The sequence below is a fragment of the Nicotiana tabacum genome, chromosome 6, assembly GCF_000715075.1.
Source record: "Nicotiana tabacum cultivar K326 chromosome 6, ASM71507v2, whole genome shotgun sequence".
Lineage (NCBI taxonomy): Eukaryota > Viridiplantae > Streptophyta > Magnoliopsida > Solanales > Solanaceae > Nicotiana > Nicotiana tabacum.
This window is the reverse complement of record NC_134085.1, coordinates 165,109,267-165,129,724: the sequence shown is the minus strand read 5'-3', so window position 1 is coordinate 165,129,724 and position 20,458 is coordinate 165,109,267. Positions and strand designations below refer to the sequence as shown.

General features: G+C 37.7%; 2 protein-coding genes across 2 annotated transcripts; one reads left to right on the top strand and one right to left on the bottom strand.

The window, feature by feature from the left end:
• Positions 1 to 8,352: 8,352 nt before the first annotated feature.
• LOC107772031 (oleosin H1-like) lies at positions 8,353 to 9,505 on the top strand. Its single transcript, XM_016591514.2, has 2 exons — positions 8,353 to 8,730; positions 9,113 to 9,505. Exons 1-2 carry the CDS (start codon positions 8,442 to 8,444, stop codon positions 9,322 to 9,324), a joined length of 501 nt encoding a protein of 166 aa, XP_016447000.1. The 5' UTR covers positions 8,353 to 8,441; the 3' UTR covers positions 9,325 to 9,505.
• Positions 9,506 to 12,189: 2,684 nt separating this feature from the next.
• LOC107772030 (U4/U6 small nuclear ribonucleoprotein Prp31 homolog) lies at positions 12,190 to 12,864 on the bottom strand. The gene has a single exon (XM_075256155.1). It carries the CDS (start codon positions 12,862 to 12,864, stop codon positions 12,190 to 12,192), a length of 675 nt encoding a protein of 224 aa, XP_075112256.1.
• Positions 12,865 to 20,458: the final 7,594 nt, after the last annotated feature.

Sequence of the window (20,458 nt, the reverse complement as noted above, 5' to 3'; positions counted from 1 at the left end):
CCTACTAGGGATCCGGCATGAAGTCACGTTATTCTATGTTCAAAACCTGGGTCAGTGTTCTAGACTGTGTACCCGAGCGGACAGCTCGAGTCGAGGAGGGGGCAACTTACCGGGAACCAAAAGGTCATCCGGCTTCGTAACTTGTACGGCCTCTTTCTTATTTCAAGGTATGACACTAACAGAATAAGGAGTCTCAACCAGTAAGCACATCCCCGGAGGTGAAGAGAGAAGGGTGTCGGCACAATTTATATACAGTTCAGAAAATATCAAAGCGGTACCATTTAGCATATTCAGCACAAAACATGTAGGAAAATCAGATACAATTAAATACAACAATTTATCTAAGCTCGAATTCTGAACCCTGAACCAGAGATTCTGGGTTCGTCCCAGCAGAGTCGCCAGAGCTGTCACACCTCCCTTTTCTACCTACACCCCGCAAAGGGCGTAAAGGAGTTTTTCCATTTAAAGGACAATCGGAACGGGATTTAATTATTAATTATTCAGAGTCGCCACTTGGGAGATTAATGGTGTCCCAAGTCACCGGTTGAATCCCGAACCGAGGAAATTTATGACTCTGTTAACAATCCGTGAACCAGAAATCCGAGTAAGGAATTCTGTTAACCCGGGAGAAGGTGTTAGGCATTCCCGGGTTCCGTGGTTCTAGCACGGTCGCTTAACTATTGTATTTGATTTTATCTGATTTTAACACATGCTAGCTTATGTGCCTTTTATTCGTAAACCATTTTTTATCATTATTTATTTTAAAAAGAATTGCAACGTCGTAAAAACACGTCATAGTAATCATATGACTTCGAAATGTAACAGTTTATATAGTCCATTTATCACAAAGGCAAGCAAAAACTTAAACAATATCCATGAATTAAACACTGAATACGTAGATCTTAAAATTAGCTAAATCAAAACTCAATTCTGCATGTAAATTTATTCTTCACATGATTCATTTCTGCTCATTTGAGCTCACATTCATCAGGGGTACAATTGTGTACCTGGATAAAGGAAAATATGATAAGGAAAGGAGTCAGCTACTTTGAACAGCAACAGCAACAAACTCAACAATATACATCACAGAACAGGCCAGGAACTGCTTTTGAAAACCAGAAATACAAGCAGACTCAACAGATCAATTCAACACACACCTGAAATGCACTCCTAGCCCTCACAGCTGAACCTAAATACCTCTGCAATCCTGCTGGACCTAAAACCCAACTGAAATCCAAAACTAGTAATGAAACTGTAAAATTGTTTTTGATTTCTTCATTTTTTTTTGATGTTTTTATTTTTGAATACTGGAATTGAAATACTAGCTGGAATTGAAAGCAGGGAGGAGAGCTTTTAGTGGGGATTTTTGGGCTGAGGATTCAAGTCCCCTTCCCCAAGGCACTTGATGCCCTTTTATAGGTGATACAAGAGGGTTAATCAGATTTTGGGTTTTCTTTTTAGTCCTTCCCCTATTTTCAGTTTAGTCCTCTTATTTCTAACTTGTTACTCAAGTAAGCACCCCTATTGTGCTGAAATGTGCACTAAAATCCTATTCTAGAAGGCCCTAGGGTATTCTTCTACCCGTGCAATACCTATACTGCCCTTTCATTACTTTGCTATTACTATTCCTATTAGAATTACCCTTTTCCATGCCCAAACTAACCCTGAAGGCTTCTCAAAGTTACTGATTCTACCCTCATCCTCAACAGCTATAATCAATCCCCTAAATTAATCCAAAACTAACTAAGACTGATTAATTAGAACTCAGAAATTAACTAATCAAACTAACCAATCTCAATTGTTCAATTACACCAACTCAATCAAACTAAGAAAAACCAGAAACCAGGATCGATCAAAGCAAAGCTTAAGCTACATGATCAACATTAAATGAAATTAAACTAATTCTTAACCAATAAGCCCCCAATCGACCATTCAAACATCAAACTCAGAACTAATAGAAATTGACAGAACTATACTAATACACAAAAACAAATCGTAAAATTAACAGAACACTTAATGAAATCAAGACTGTAACTAAAACTTCAACCATGCAAGTAAAAAGAAACAGGAAAAACTTACAGAAGCACGAGGAACTCCGGCCAGTCACTGACGTCCGAATCCTTTCAGATTTTTGACACGCAACATCCCTAATCATGTGTTCTTACAAGAGAACACATGGTTAAGGATACTACGGTTCGAAATCATAAAGATTTTGGTTTAGGGTTTTGGCCAGAAATTCTTAGATCTGAAATTCGAGCCGCTTCACAGAGATTTGAAGGAAAATAATCATGGATTAGTGTTGAGGGAAGACCGGGGATTGTGTGGTGTGATTTTGGGCTGGTTTGGATAAACCTGCGATCTGACCAGAAAACTTCAAATCGATATTCGACGAGTTCTGGCCGGATTCGAGGAAAAACAAATACAGGACTAGAAAGAGGTAGAAGAGGGGAGTTGATGGTGTTAATTGGGTGACCATTGGTGTAGTTGACGTTCACCGCCGGCAAGGGATTTGGGGGCGGCGTGGATTAGGGTTTGTGAGGGTGAGGGAGACGATGCAAATGGGGTAGGGGGAGTTTTCGGACAATTATATACAAACATCCTAGTTAGATCCGGACCATTGGATTGATGAGATCCAACGGTCGTGATTGAAGGCTGGGGAAACGACGTCGTTTGGACTTACTAGGGACCGGATCGGGTTGGGAATTTGGGCTGGACTGGTTGGCATAGATATAAACGCGTTTGGGCTTGAGAATTTCTACTGATTTGGCCCAAGTTTGGGTCTTTTATTAAGACAAATTTTTCTACTCTTATTTTCTTTTTTATTTTCTTTTTCTTACTTTTAAATTTTTATAATTTTTCTAATTTTTATAAAGATGTAAAACTAACATGAAATCCTAATTATTTCAAAATAAAGACTAATTAATTCCTAAAATTGTTTTAAAAAACTATTTCATGACAAATTCACAATAAAAATCATTAGAATGCAAAAGTGAACTAATTTTGTGATTTTTCATGTTTTGTCTAAACAAATTAACCCATAATTGATACTAAAATATAAAACTAAAACCTAAATGCAAAATGCATATTTTTGTATTTTATATAAACTAAAATGTGACAATTATCAAGGAAATGACACTGAAATGCACAAAAATTGTAAAAAATAAAGAAAAATTATTTTGTTGGAATTTTTTGGGAATTATTCATATATAGGGCAAAAATCACGTGCTCACAGATGGCACTTTAAGGCTGGATCGGCTACTGATATTCGAGTTGCTTGTATGGCACATGAAAATTTTAGAGTATTTATCGTGGAATGATTGGGTATCAAAGGTGTGCATGTATTCGCACGGTGGAAACTGGAATCAGGTATGATGATTTGTGTGCCATATGGAGTTGGAGACTGGGAGTTCTCATGTACAGGCTAGGTTGTGGTGGTGAATCGTGTGTATTCGGCACCGTTTAGCGGCAATCGGGATTCGGAGGCTCGAGTGGATCTTTGTTTGCTGGTATGTCAGATTTTGGATGTGATGTCGGAATTCAGACTGGTTGTCTTAGTGTTGAGTGTTTTGATTTGGCTTTGTTCCCTTATCATATTATGACATATTCGTTCTGATTTTGGATATACACATACAGATCTGTAGCTGATGACCCCAAAAATGCTCTCACCCGCAACGAGAAAGAGGGCCCATCAAAATTGAGAATTTTGGTGGGTATACCTCTTGTTACCATCTTGTGTGACGTTGAATCCGACATTGGAGAGAAAATCGAAAGCTTTTTGATGAGTAAACAATAATAATGGTTATTGTTTAAGAAGCAAAGAAAAATTTGTATCAAAATCGAAGAAACTAAATAATTGTATCAAAATCTAAGAAGCTTAATACTTACCCCAAGAACTTGTATCAGGAATAAAACCGTAATTTTAGAGAGAAAATAACTGGGGAGTGATAATGGGGGAAACCTAGGGAATTTGGGTGGGAGAAGAAGTTTGAATCGTGGGTTTGTGGGAGAAGAGAGTAAAGTGTATGCAAAAGAGAGAGAGAGAGAACGTGGTTCGATTTTGATACAAATTTTACGGTGATTAAGTGAGAGAAAATTCAAAAAAGGAGAGAGAAAAATATTATTTAGCATATATGGTGCCTTAAATGTAGGATATAACTATAATTAGATATTTTGCTATAAAGGATAAAAGGTATCTATAGGATGTAATATTTTAAAATGGTATTTATTTAAAATAAATAGGGTACTAAGCTTTTCTATGGGGTGTAAAATTTCCTTTTATATAATGTAATGTAGCAAATTATACATCTTTATATTCTAACAAAATAAAATACATATATTTACGAAAAAATTATAATGTATGTTTGTGGTGTATATACATTATAAATCATATATTTTTTTAGGAAAATTCATATATATATATATATATATAAATTCATATATATATATATATGCATATGTTGTTTATATATGTCTTTATATTTAATTATATATCATCGATCCATTCCATAATAATTTTTTTCTTTTTTACACATGGACCTTTTTATTCAACTTAATCCTAGAAAAATTATATATTTGTACATTCCAATGGAATAAAATACATATATTTCGTGAAAAAAAATATAATGTATGTTTATGGTATATTATAAATCATGTGTTTTTTTAGGAAAAATTATGTATATATGCATATGTTATTTATACACTTATTTATATTTAAAGAGATATTATAAATATGCCATTTATATTTTGCACTAATATAACATGCATATTTGTACAAATTATCCGTATATAAATAGTATATGTGACATATTTTTTTCTTCTATATACATATTAGTACCATACTAATATTTTAGATTAAATTTTATGTAAGGTATATGCTAGCAATATACTTTGAATAATATCAATATAATAATGTAGTATGATGTATATATAAGTTATATATGTGGTATATATATGACATATTGATGGAATATTTATCAATATAATAATGTAGTATGATGTATATATAAGTTATATATGTGATATATATGACATATTGATGGAATATTTACATTGTAAATTATCACAATATAATATACTTGAAATATGTTAAATGTATATTTTTAGTTAAAATAAAATTGTACATAAAAAAGTTTAAAACTCAAAAAGGAAAGAAATACTAAAATTTTCATTGTATAGAGAATTATTTTTGAGATATTCTTCTTTCAAAATCTTTGATATATTTGGGTAAGTGTTATTTATGGAAGAGAAAAAAGAAGTTATAGAAGAGTGAGAGAAAAGGAAATGTAATAAAAAGTGTATTAATGTAGAGGGATCCCTTAGTTAATGGAGTTATCAAAATGAAAGTGCTAAAAAAGTATAAAAAAAAAAAAAGTGTTGCTTTGGAATAAACAAAGTTAAAAAAAGTGTTGTTTTGGAATAAACAAAGTCTACTATCATTTATGATAATAATTTTTAAAAAGGGACCAAGCATGTAAAAATCTCAAAAAAAGATGGCGATTAAAGCCCAGGTTTAGATGAAATTTAGAAAAACCCAAATTCATTAAAACAAAGTCAAAAAATTAACTTAGTTTGTCTAACTCATTAATGCTTTATTTTTAAAAGAAAATTCTGCTACACAATCAATTAAGGATTATATGATTTCTGACAAATTAAATTGTTTTAAGAAAAAAAATATCTTTATTTCAATAGCACGTGACCATATGTGAGATTACAAGTTGATCACTTGCTACCTCTCCCTTTTCCTCTGTTCTATCTCCACTTAATTAAGTAAATTGGATAAAATTTAATTTTTTTATTTTATTTTCAAGATTCTAATCTATTAATTTTAAAATTTATTTTCTATTGTATAATTGAGTTAAATCACTAAATCTAAAACTTATATTTTCAAAATAATTTTTGTATTAAAAATAAGATCGAAGAGAAATTTAATTTTTATTTTAGAATAACTATGAAAATTTGATTGACAGAGTACTCTCCAATATTAAATGAATTCTTCAAGGTTATTGTTATCGCCATTTTAGATCTATTTTTGTGCATAATTATTTACCATTATTCACAACTTTCCAAGCATTTTGAAGGGCTCAAAGTTTAATATATTTACCAAATTAAATATAGGAACCTAAGCAAAAAAGAAATAAAGTAGGGGCAAAAGACTTATGATACATACTTCACCTGCAAAAAGTTAGATTAAGGAGCTATGTATACCGAAAAAGGTTTGAAAGTATCTTGATTTATTAAAAATATATTCTAGTATATATGAAGTAATAAATACTTAATAGCAAATACAAAAACATATTTGAAAGAGCAAACCCTTTTAGTTGGCAAGCAAACAAGATGTTTACAATATAACTAACTACAAAACTCTTTGATCCCTTATGTATAGTAGTAAAGTAATATATTTACCACCGTCTAAATCTTACTACCTCAATTGCTCTACCATGGGCTTGAACCCAATCTTGTTCAGGCCCCTTTAGTAATAGCCCTTTAGTAATAGCAAGAGTAAGGGCCCGTTTGACCATATTTTTTCCTTTTTTAAAAGGGATTTTTTCCTAACTATACTATATATGAAACCTTATTATTCTAAATGTGCATAGTTTGTTAATTACCCGCCCAGTCCACACTTTAACTACAATTTATATACCATTCGACTATTAAGCATTAAAAGGGCAGAATATTCCTTAAAACGCGCTAAAATTAAGGAGAGAATCTTGGTGTTAATTGATTCTATATTAAATTTAATTTTTAAAAAGGGAAAGGAAATTTCTTACCTGCGTATTTTTCTCCAGAACTACAATTCAAATTCTCGGGAAAAAAAAAGAACGAACAATTCAAATTTTCGAGTTTCAACAACTCAAAGTTGAAAAAATTTGTTCTTCCATATATTTTCCACCATTGATAGCCATTAAAAAGCTTGAAAGCTTTGAATTCAAATTTGAGTTTTCAAAAATCATTATTTGTTTGGATTGGGTGTTGTTGTAAATAATTCGGAATATGTTTAGGAGTTTATATCTCAATTTTGAGGGGTTTTGGTGAAGATTAGACTTGGTTTTGACTGAATTTCAAATTGAAACTCGAAGAAGAAGAAGAAGAAGACATATTTCCAGAAATTGTAGAATTGTAGATCAATTGTAGATAAATTGTAGATTGGGAAGACTAAAACTTCTACAAATCTTCTACAATTATGTCGAAAATGCCAATTATGCTACAATTGAAATGGGAATTGTGATATTAAAATTCAATGTATCCAGTTTGTAGATATCTACAAATTTTCTACAAAAAATCTACAAAGAAACTACAAATCAGTTTATGTATGTATAAAGCAATATTGTTTTGAAGGGTATCTACAAAATTACTACATTTATAGTACAATTACACTACAATCTATATTGAAAAAAAATGTTGACTACAAAATTTTCTCTTTATCTACAAAATTTCTACAAATAAACTACAAATCAATTTTTCCAGGATTGATGAAGAACAAAACAGCAGAAGATGCAGAAGATGGGCCACCAGAGTTGCTCTTTATTCATGGTGGCCATACAAGTAAAATTTCTGATTTCTCATGGAACTCATGTGAAGACTGGGTCGTCGCTAGTGTTTCTGAAGACAATATACTACAAATCTGGCAGATGACGGAAAACATCTACCACGATGAAGATGATATACTCAATGGGTCTCATCTCTGTATTTTTTTAGAAGAAGAAGGAATGGAGAAGAGAAAGAAATGGGAGGGGGAAAACGAATATGGTCAGATCTTAGGAATTAAGGGGAGAGAGAAACGTGGGATATATAGATACCTTTAATTAAGGAGTAAAAATTGTCCATTAATTAGACCTTTAATTAAGTATGGTATATGATTGGTAATTTGGTATACGGGTTTGTAATTAAATCAAACCTTAAACATTGAAGGTAATAAGGTTTCATATATGGTATAGATAGGTAAAAATCCCTTTTTAAAATTGTATTTGATCATGAAAATTTTGATTTTTCACTTAAAGATATATTTTAAAAAATCTTAAAATTTTTAAAAAGTTATTTTTTTTAACTTCAAATCACTCACAAAAATTCAAAAACAATATAAAATTATATTAATATTCAAACATACCTCTATTTTTCAAATATTATTTTTATTTTTTAAAAAATCACAATTTTTAAAAAATTTCAATTCTAATGCGTAATCGCCCTCTAAAAATTCAAAAACAAGAAAGGACAAAAGTAAGAAATTATCTCTCATGTCCGAGCACTAAAAAGTGCAACATGTTCCTCATGCACAGCCTTTGCTATAACTCACACATGCATAGCAACACGTAGCATTTCCCCCTCTTCTTTAAAAGTACACCTCATCAACAATCCTTCTCTCTACAAATCTCGCTCATTTCTCTTTGTTACTTTCATTCTTCACTTTCACAGACAGACACAGAGCTGTTATCATCACTACTATTATGGCTGACGTTCGTCATCCACACCAAATTCAAGTTCATCCCCAACACCCTCGTTATGAGGGTGGCGTCAAAACTCTTCTTCCTCAAAGAGGTCCTTCAGCTACCCAAGTTCTAGCCATTGTCACACTTCTTCCTGTCGGGGCGACGCTGTTGGGGATTGCCGGCCTGACGCTCCTCGGGACGATTATAGGTCTTTGCGTTGCTACTCCGGTGTTTTTACTCTTCAGCCCGGTTCTTGTTCCAGCTGCTCTCACTGTTGCGCTAGCTGTCACTGGATTCTTGACTTCAGGTCATAATTAAATTTCCTTCAAATACTATTTCTTTAGATGTACAAAATATATATACATTTAATCAGTAATACAGGTGGTGTATTGCTTTAGGTCATATGTTTAATGACAGCTGTAGCATTCTTATCATTCTTTAAAATATACCCCATCCCTTTGATAGTTTGATATAAGGGAAGATTTAGTGTAGTTGCTATCAGTGATCGGTTTAATTAGAGGTGTGGTATTCTTTCAATTTCTTCTGGGAATTGTTTATATACTATATTAGTAGTAGTATTTTCTGACCTAAATTAAAGCTTTTAGTGTAGAGGCAAATGTGAGTTAAGAATTGCTTTCTTGATTTTTTTGAGTTACTCATTAGAATTTCTAACTCTGTAATTGCTTTAGGTGCCTTTGGATTGACTGGGCTGTCATCACTTTCTTGGATTGTTAATTACTTTAAGCAAGGGAGGACTGTTACTGAACAATTGGACTACACAAAGAGGCGGATGCAAGAACGAATGGCAGATGCTGCGGCGCAAGTGGGACAAAAGACCAAGGATGTTGGACAAGCAATCCAGAGCAAAGCTCAGGAAGGGAAAGAAGGTGGCCGGACTTAGATCTTACAGTGTATATCAGGATGGAAATAATAATGTGGAACATGCAGTTTAATTTAGTTGTTTTTTTCCAGCTTTGTGAGGTGTAATAGTGTGCAGTGTATTCTGCTGTGGTGTTAGTTTGTCTTCTGTGTTGTCTTGTTTGTTTTTTTGTTTTGGAAAATGGGAACATTAGTTTGCGTTCTGTGTTGTCTTTCTTTTTTTTTTTTAAAAAAAAAAAAAATAGGAACATTAGTTTTCCTTTTGTGTTGTCAGTTTATATAACTTAAATAACCACAGAAGTTGGGCAACTCTTTTACTCCAGTAGTAATGTGCAACTTCTAAAGCATAATGAATGACTATCATGCACTTCTCAACAGGTGAATGGACTGAGATTAGTGGTACTAATTATGCTTTAAGGTTTTATGGAGTTGGATGACAAACTGGAGAAACCAAAAATGGGACCACGCTGTGACTGCTTGAAATTTTAGAAATTTGAAGTAAATAATAATGGAGCCAAAACACGGTATGGACCAAGAAACTGGATTTTTTGGTAATAAAAGAAGTACCTTGAGGAAATACTCACCAAGGTAAGAACATAAAATTATCCTATCAGATTAAAGAATTACCTATAAAGAAAAATGGCCTTACTTGGGGACGGAAAAAACTGCAAACATAAAATTGTTGTATGCAGCAGAGCAGAAAAGCACTATATGCGGGGGGGCAGGGAAATGGCGGATCAAGAGCTTAGCGTACGTAGTTTTTCTTGATCACGTGATAGAACTTTACTAGTTATGTCAATTCTTCTTCTCGACCAGTGAAGAAATATATAGAACTTTATCAGTTATTAATGTAGGATTCGCTTAGGGGTGAATCCAGTAACATGGGAACCCCTCATTGTCATTGGTGCTATTCTCCAAGAAAATATCTCCCTTTACGTCAAATAATTGTTGCACACCTTTAACTAAAATTAGATGCCATATATACCACTCTCGTTCTCTTTCCCCTTTCACGTGTCTATACATGAGAAGAAAGGAAACTATAAGGGGAAATAATCGCAGTTATAATCCAAATAGACCAACAATCATTTATGCTTAAGGAATATCCGGACAACATAATATCATTTAAAGTAATCTAAGAAGTAATATGGGAGTATGAGCATTTAGGATTCATACTTCGCACAAGTTTCTCATGGATTGATCGGAAAATGGGAAAAATCAACATGGTTGAAGCCCTATGAAATTTGGCAGAAATATGTATCAGAAAATGGATTACCATTCAATATGTTGGAAATATTAAGGATGAATTGACCACATGATGAATACATGGGTGATGCACATGAAAAAAATATTTGATGCTACATGCAAATATCAACCTTCATCTCTAAATTATTTACTTCCAGTTTTTCCAAGATCTAGGCTTGGATTTAGTGCTCTAATTTGGAGGTAGAGTCAAATCCATTCCTTTGATTTGGAGAAGTTAGTATGATTTTTCCAATGAATATTAAGCAAGTCTAGTAAAGGTTTATACTGTAAAAGATTATTGCTCAACAGACGAGGATGCAACAACAGTAATATCGCCTTATTTCATGAGTAACTTAATTAGTAAGTAGTTTAGAGCTTTTGACAGCTCATTACAGAAGTGCACTAAAATTTGGAAAGTTTCTATCTAGATATACAAGCATACTTCAAAGAATCTGCAAATACAAGGTACTTTTTATAGTCTAAATCTCGGTTTGAGAGGGAAAAGATCACAATATTCAGAAGTTTTAAGATACCATTTTTCAAACTGTTTGAATCAAGTCATCCACATTGTTTGTGCTACAATGAGAAGAAAATGTTAACAAGTGAAGGATCTAGAAACCTCTAGTGCGAGAGCATTAAAAATGCAATGAGTCTTTTTAATCAAACCCAAGTACCCAACTAACACTCCTCATGTTTTCATTCACAAAGGTGATCGCAGTCTGCACAGACCATAAAAAATTCCTCCCAGTATGAGAAAATATTTAAATATACCCTTTGTTATACTTTGAGTTTAAATATAACCCTATCGTAATACTATTGGTTCAAATATACCCCTCTTCCATTAAGTTTGTCCAATGTAGACATCCAATCCTACGTGGAACTGACATTTGATGAAGTTGATGTCACATGACATGCCAACTCAGCGTCCCTAATCCATATAGTATAAAAGACTAAAATTTGAAATATAATATTGTTCATGGTAGAATATATTTAAATCTTTTCTTCTGATAGTACACGGAAATGTTTGGCCCTTTTCCGCATTGGAATGATTCATTATCATCAATTGAAGGTTTCATACTGTTGTTTTAACTACTTTCAAGTGTGTTTCTGTTGTTTATCCATATGCAACAGTATTATAAAAGCAACTTGTCTATGTGGACTGTGTAAAGTTCTAACCTTTAGAAGAGTGCATCCCTTACTATTTTGTTACAGAACTGACATGTTCATTTTACTTCAAAACATTGGTAAAGGTTGCATCTCGGAGTCCCAATATGATGTTAATAATGGAGAAGAATCACAGAGAAATTAAGAGACCATTTCATTGAAGGGTGGCCCATTATCCACATACTTTAGAACCTTGGCCACTGGCCTTGATGGTTTCTCGGTAATTAAAACAAAATCAAAAAAGATAAGACTGTAATTCATGCTGACATGCAGAATCAAAAAGTTGCTAAATTCATCAGTATATCTCGCACGTAGAGACACAAAATATAATATAATGCTAGCAAGACACACCAGTAAAGAAAAGAAAATCCAATATTATTGCAAATAGTTTATGCTACATTATAGTAGTATCCCCTAATTCATTCTGTTTATTGAACTTTGTCAGCAACTGATGCTTTGCACCAATCAGTAATTATTTTCTTTATGCAAAATTATGACATTTCTCTAACTTTTTGCGGAGCTCTTCCCTAATAGATGTTCCATATATTCCAGTGGGATATCCTCTGGCGGAGTCAACATGAGCCGCTACTATTGATTTGAGTGCCAGCAGTTTACAGGCTCGCGACCTAAAGGCAGGAGGTGGAGGTTTAGTCTGAATTATTTCACTTTGCTCAATACAAGCTCCTGCACCATAAAATTGTCCAGAACTAATCTCCGTTTTGGCACCAAGAAGCAGGACATCAGAAACACACATTTTTGACAGGGACGAGAGACCACCAGCAGTTGCCATAAGTTTAGCAGCAACTGCATTCCCAACAAGAGCAGAGAGATTGGGAGCAATATATCCCATTCGACTTTTGACAAAATGCACAAGCTTTTCCTTTGCTGAATCAAGAGCAAGGGCTCTATTCCATGCTTCTATTGCCTTTCCAAGTCGCCAGCAAGAGAAAACCGTGATGATAGCTGAGGGTAGCAGTCCTTCCAAGTCGGCAGCAAGAGTAGTCAGATCCCTCTCGTGGCCAATTTTTTTAATAACCCGGGCATAATCAATTGGGTGATGAACAAGTGACTCTAACTCAGGAACTTTCAATTGATACTTGTCGCGTATGAAGTTGTGGATTAAAACAATTTCATTCTCAATGTCAATTGATAACATATTACAGTCTATTATCAACTGCTGATCGTATTCTGGATCATCAACACCACCTGATTTAGGTTTATCGTCAGACTCAATTAGGGCATATTGTGATGACCCGCCATGTCATCATGCCACATAGGCGTCATTTGGCATATATTAATGCCATGTGGAAGCTTACATAAGAATAAGGCTAGCATTTGTGAGAAGATTCTAGAGAAGTATGGACATTTCCTTGGGAAAAACCTAGATCCTTATGGATTTGCTAGGAAAGTCCTTGGAATCTTCTAGGCTTGTAGAGAATTCTAGAAAAAGCCCTTATCTTGTAAATATCAAGGACTTGTGTAATAATTAATATTTACACACTAGCCCCTAGGAGACTAGTATATAAATGGGGTCATTCATTTGTAATTCATCAAGCAAACAATTCAAGTTCTCTCTAATACAAAGCTTCCTTGAACAATTCTCTTGTGTTCTTTTTACCATTCTCTTAGCGGTCCTAAAGGTAGTAAGGCTGGCTTGGCATAGCAAGAACGTGAGCAATTTGTGCAAGATCGTGAGCGAGTTGTCAAGTGCCACACGTGTACTTAGTTAACAACTAAGGACGTGACGACGTGGTATCAGAGCGAAGGTTTCAACTAAGGGAATGGCGAACGACGGAGAAATTAATGTTGCTAACACCCAAGCCAACGTCATCCAGGATGCTTCTGGCAAGAGCGACCGTAGCAAAAAGAGGAATGTCACCAACAAGAGCCAGGAGGTGCCACCTGAGGTTGTCTCAAACGAAGGGTTTACATCCCAAGAACCATCTGCCACTGAGGCGAGCGAGGATGAAGTGGAGGTCCTTCCAGAGGACGTCTCGCTCGGTAAAGAGTGGGTGATGAAGATGAACGCGGGGATGGATGTCGTGGAGGTATTTGGCCAACGCTTGGGGAAGGTGGAAGGCACCCTTAATGTTCTTGAGGGGCACACTCTTGAAGAGATTGAGAGTATCCGAAATGACTTGGAGGGACGTACACAGACTGAGATGGAACTAAGGCAAACCATCACTGCCTTAGAGTGCAGACTCATGGAGGCTTTGAGTACTATCGATGCTATGAAGGCAAAGATAGAGTCACTCGAGGAGCATGTCAATGCTGGCATGACCGAGGTAGCCAGCAATGTTGTGGTGACGAGGGAGGCCAAAATCGAGGCTCCTAAACCCCCGGTGTTCAAAGGTGTTCGTGATGCACAAGAAGTGGAAAACTTCCTTTGGCACTTGGAGAACTACTTCAGGCACGGCAAAGTGAGGGACGACGAGGCCAAGATCAATACTACGGTATTGTACCTCTCAGAGACTGCCATGCTATGGTGGAGAAGGAAGATGGACAACATGGATAAAGGTCTAGGTACTATTAGCACATGGGATCAGTTCAAAGCGGAGTTCAAGCGACAGTTCTTTCCAAACAATGTCTTGTACGAGGCAAGGCGCAAGCTTAGGGAATTGAAGCAAACAGGGAGCATACGTAACTATGTCAAGGAGTTCACTACCCTTATGCTTCAAATCCCCAACCTGACCAATGATGACTTGTTGTTCCACTTCATGGACGGGTTGCAAAATTGGGCTAAGCAGGAGTTGCAACGCCGACAAGTCACTGATATAGACCAAGCCATAGTGGAGGCCGAATCATTGATGGACTTCAGGCATGAAAAGCATGACAAAGGTAATGGCAAGGAGTCAAAGGTTAACAATGTCAAAGGTGGGGGAGACTGTGGCAAAGGCAAGGAGATACAACAACAATACTCCAAGACTCAAGATTTCAAAAAGTCGAGTGGCCGTCAGGTCTACGCCGAGAAGAAGGCACAGGTCGAGAAGAAGGGATGCTATATATGTGGAGGGCCACATGGCTTCAGGAATTGTCCTGACCTCAAGAGCCTCAGTGCCATGGTACGTGAGCGGAAGGAGCAGCCAGAAGGAGAGAGTCCGGGAACCGCACAGTTGGGTATGATCGGATTATGTGGTGCTGTCACGAAGCAAGCTATCCAACCTACCGAGAATGGCAATCAGTACGTGGATCTCACCATCAACAACAAGCCCGCTCGTGCAATGGTGGACACTGGAGCAACTCATAATTTCGTGACTGAGGCTGCCGCAAAGAGACTGAAATTGAAGCTTGCTCCAACCAACTCTCGCGTCAAGACCGTGAATGCCGAGATACAGAATGCTCGTGGGGTAGCTAATGGAGTTGGTGTCAAATTGGTAACTTGGAAAGGTATGACAAACTTTACCGTAACCGCTATGGATATCTTTGACATCATACTGGGGCAAGAGTTCTTTAGACATTGTCATACTTTAATCGACCCCTACCTCCAACGTCTCTTGGTTATGGAGCGAGAAGGAGCTTGCATGGTACCTACAATGACTATGCCACACGGACAGATCCAAGCACAACTCTCAGCTATGCAGGTTGTCAAGGGGATCAAGAAGGGGGAGCCCACATTCGTGGCAACCATTGCAAGTCTAGAGGAAGACAAGAATTTTCAAGAGACAGTGTCGCCTTGCATAGAGAAGTTGCTTGAGGAGAACAAAGATGTCATGCCCGAGGAGTTGCCTAAGCACTTGCCGCCTAGGCGAGAGGTGGATCACAAGATTGAGTTGGAGCCAGGGGCTAAACCACCCGCATTTGCCCCATATCGTATGGCACCGCCCGAGCTGGAGGAGCTCAAGAAACAATTGAAAGAGTTGTTGGATGCTGGTCATATTCGCCCATCAAAGGCACCTTTTGGTGCACCAGTATTGTTTCAGAAGAAGAAGGATGGATCGCTGCGTTTGTGCATAGACTACCGAGCACTTAATAAGGTCACCGTGAAGAATAAGTACCCAATCCCGCTCATTGCTGACTTGTTCGATAGACTTGGGCAAGCCAAGTACTTTACCAATGTGGATCTTCGAAAGGGCTACTACCAGGTTCGCATTGCGGAAGGGGATGAGCCAAAGACAGCATGTGTGACGAGATATGGAGCCTTTGAGTGGTTGGTGATGCCCTTCGGCTTAACCAATGCACCGGCCACATTTTGCACCCTTATGAACAAGATCTTCCATCCCTACCTTGATCAGTTCGTGGTAGTCTACCTAGACGACATAGTCATCTACAGCAACACCTTGGGGGAGCACATGGAGCACTTAAGGAAGGTTTTCCAAGTCTTGCGAGAGAACGAGCTATACATCAAGAGGGAGAAATGTGAGTTCGCACAATCAAAGGTGCACTTCTTGGGCCATGTCATTAGCAATGGCGAGCTACGCATGGACGATGCTAAGGTACGTGCTATCCAGGAGTGGGAGGCACCCATAAAGGTAACTGAGTTGAGATCCTTCCTTGGCCTTGTTAAATACTATCGCCGGTTCATCAGTGGATACTCAGCAAAGGCCGCACCATTGACTGAGTTGCTAAAGAAGAACAAGCCATGGGTTTGGACAGAGCATTGTCAAAAGGCATTTGAAAGCCTTAAGACAGCTGTAACAGAGGAGCCAGACTTGGCATTACCTGACTTTGCCAAGACTTTTGAGGTGCACACAGATGCCTCAGACTTTGCCATTGGAGGTGTCCTGATGCAGGATAAACATCCCATAGCATTTGAGAGCCACAAGTTAAATGAGACGGAGCGGCGTTACACGGTACAAGAGAAGGAAATGACTGTCATTGTGCATTGCCTTCGTACATGGAGACATTATCTGCTCGGGTCAAGGTTCGTGGTCAAGACTGATAATGTGGCTACTAGCTACTTTCAAACACAGAAGAAGCTCACACCAAAGTAGGCTAGGTGGTAGGATTTCTTAGCCGAGTTTGATTATGCGTTGGAGTATAAGCCGGGAAAAGGTAATGTTGTAGCCGATGCCTTAAGCCTGAAAGCCGAGCTTGCTGTAATCACTTCAGCGAGATGGGACATTCGGGAGGCTATAAAAGAAGGCATGCAGCATGATCCAGCAGCCAGACAACTTATCGAGTTAGCTAACAAAGGCAAGACGAGACGGTTTTGGATAGAAGACGACCTACTACTTACCACAGGTCGGCGGGTCTACGTTCCTAAGTTTGGAGACATTAGACGACGGATCATAAGGGAGAGTCATGACACAATGTGGGTTGGTCATCCAGGTCAACGTCGCACTAGGGCCTTGGTTGAGTCAGTCTACTATTGGCCACGCATGCAAAATGACATAGAGTGCTATGTGCAGACTTGTCTTGTCTATCAACAGGACAAGGTTGAACAACAACAACCCGGAGGACTTTTGGAGCCACTACCAGTTGCAGAGCGTCCATGGGAGAGTGTGACTATGGACTTTATCACTTGCCTACCGAAGTTTGATAGTTATGGTACTATTATGGTGGTCGTGGATAGATTTTCCAAATATGCCACCTTCATGCCCGCCTCACTGGGTTGCACAGCCAAGGAAGCCGCCAAGCTATTCTTTAAGAACGTGGTAAAGTATTGGGGCTTACCAAGGCATATCATCAGTGATCGAGACCCCCGCTTCACTGGGAACTTTTGGATAGAGTTGTTCGACATACTTGGCACGGAACTGCACTTTTCTACTAGTTTCCACCCACAGACGGATGGACAAACGGAACGAGTCAATGCCTTACTAGAATGCTACTTGAGGCATTATGTAAGCGCACATCAGAAAGATTGGGCAAAGCTCCTAGACATCGCCCAATTCTCTTATAACTTGCAGCGGAGTGAGTCCACTGGGCGGACACCATTTGAGCTAGCAACAGGCAACAACCACAAACTCCACATTCATTACCAGCCGCATTCGAGGGAAAGAGTTTGGGAGCTTATCATATGGCTAAAGGATGGGAGGAGCAGCTCGACATTACTAAGTCCTACTTGGATAAGGCAGCTAAGAAGATGAAGAAGTTTGCGGACCGTAAGCGGCGTCCCACATACTATGGAGTTGGGGACATGGTCATGGTGAAGTTTAACCCAAGACAGTTCAAGGCACTACGGGGCATGCATCAGAATTTGATTCGCAAGTATGAGGGGCCATTTAAGATCGTCGCCAAGGTAGGCAAGATCTCATACAAGCTTGACATGCCATCGTATCTTAAGATCTACCCTGTCTTCCATGCCAGCATGCTTAAACCATATCATGAAGATAAGGATGATCCGAGTAGGGGCCAATCAAGTCGGGCGCCAATGACTATCACCCCCTCGTATGATCGGGAGATTGAGGCTATCATAGATTACCAGGCCAAGCGAAAACAAGGGCAAAAAGTCAAAGCTATGTTCCTCGTCCATTGGAAAGGGCAATCACCGGAGGAGGCCACGTGGAAACGATATGAAGACTTGTGGCAATTCAAAGATAAGATCCGAGAGTTTATGCAGCAGCATTGCGCCGCGGTCGTCGCAATATTGGGTGGGGGAGAGTGTGATGACCCGCCATGTCATCATGCCACATAGGCGCCATTTGGCATATATTAATGCCAAGTGGAAGCTTACATAAGAATAAGGCTAGCATTTGTGAGAAGATTCTAGAGAAGTATGGACATTTCCTTGGGAAAAACCTAGATCCTTATGGATTTGCTAGGAAAGTCCTTGGAATCTTCTAGGCTTGTAGAGAATTCTAGAAAAAGCCCTTATCTTGTAAATATCAAGGACTTGTGTAATAATTAATATTTACACACTAGCCCCTAGGAGACTAGTATATAAAGGGGGTCATTCATTTGTAATTCATCAAGCAAACAATTCAAGTTCTCTCTAATACAAAGCTTCCTTGAACAATTCTCTTGTGTTCTTTCTACCATTCTCTTAGCGGTCCTAAAGGTAGTAAGGCTGGCTTGGCATAGCAAGAACGTGAGCAATTTGTGCAAGATCGTGAGCGAGTTGTCAAGTGCCGCACGTGCACTTAGTTAACAACTAAGGACGTGACAATATTCTGTGAAAAAAATAAAGTTAATTTTTTGGAATAATATAGAATTCTCTAGAATGTCCTAGTTTAGTATACTTGATATTTATCTAGTGGACATATCTAGATGTTCTAGAATGTTGTAGGAAGATAAGACATATCTAGATATTCTAGAGTGTTGTTAGAAGATAAGGTTGCTAGAATTTTCTTTGTACATTATCTAGAATCATATCTAGAATCATCCATAGGCTAGTATAAATAGGGGGTATCTTGTTCATTTATAAGTAAGCCAAAATCAAGAAAGCCTTCTTTCCTAAATAAGTTCTCCTATCTAAAATCTCTCTTCTTTTTTCAAGCTTCCTCTTCTTTAGTTGAATCCTCCAATCTTGGTTAACGATCTTGGGCTAGCAGAAGGTCTCCGAATAATACTCTTCTTCTGCTATTCTTTACATGGTATCAGAGCCATAAGTCGGCTCCTGGATTTCAAGGTCGGGTTAGTGGTTGATTCAACTGGTTTCTCTAAATGGATTTGGGTGGTCGTACTAATGGACTGGGGATTGAGTTATTGAACCAGTCCAACTACAAGGTATGGAAGACTTGTATGGAGTCATACCTTGTTGGTGAGGATTTGTGGGAAGTTGTCAATGGGAGTAACACAAGTCCTCCTACTGACGCATCGGAAAATAGCAATGCACGTAAGAAGTGGAAGCAGATTAATGCTAAGGCGGAGTTTATCCTAAAGAGGTCCATCTCTCATAATTTATTTGATCATATTATAAGGTGTAAATCAGCTCACGAAATATGGAGGACCTTCGATCGGCTATTCAACAAGAAGGATGAAGCTCGGCTACAGATTTTGGAGAATGAGTTAGCTAACACCACTCAAGGTAATCTCTCGATCGCTGAGTATTTTTTGAAGGTTAAAAATCTATGTTGTGAAATTTCTCTATTGAATCCGGACGAGGCTATCTCTGAAGCACGAATAAGAAGAATTATTATTCGTGGCTTAAAGCCAGAATATATTCCCTTTGTTACATCGATTCAAGGATGGGTTCAACAACCATTTTTGGAAGAATTTGAGAATTTGTTATCGTCACAAGAGCTATTAGCCAAACAGATGGCTGGTGTATCCATCAAAGAAGGGGAAGGAAATGCTCTTGTCGCCGATAAGAGGAACTTTAAAGGGAAATCAAGAGATAGCATGCACTTTCAATCCTCAAGTAGTTCGAGCTCGCTAGGAAAGAAGGGGGAGTCTTCCAGCAACGGTAAAAAACCTTTAAAATGTTACCGTTGTGACAAAGTCGGGCACATAAAAAGATATTGTCGAGCCAAAGAGAGCAATATAGCTCAAATCGAGGAAGTTGCTGAAGAAGAAGAAAAAGAAGAAGACTGGGGAAAGTGCTTCACAACGGAGACTCGAGCAATAAATGCCATGGCTTCCATAAATTTTGAAAGAGACTGGATCGTGGATTCAGGATGCGGGCACCATCTCACTGGAGATCAATCCAAATTCTCCACCTTTCGCGAATACAATGGACATGAGGTCATTGTTACAGCAGATAATACAATCCATAATGTGGAGAAGGAAGGCATTGTTGTGATCAACGAGAAGCAAAAAAACACTATCACCCTCAACAGTTTCTTTCACATTCCAGGTATGAAGAAAAATCTATTTTCAGTTGCAAATGCTGTAGATGCTGGAAACTATTTGCTATTTGGCCCACGTGATGT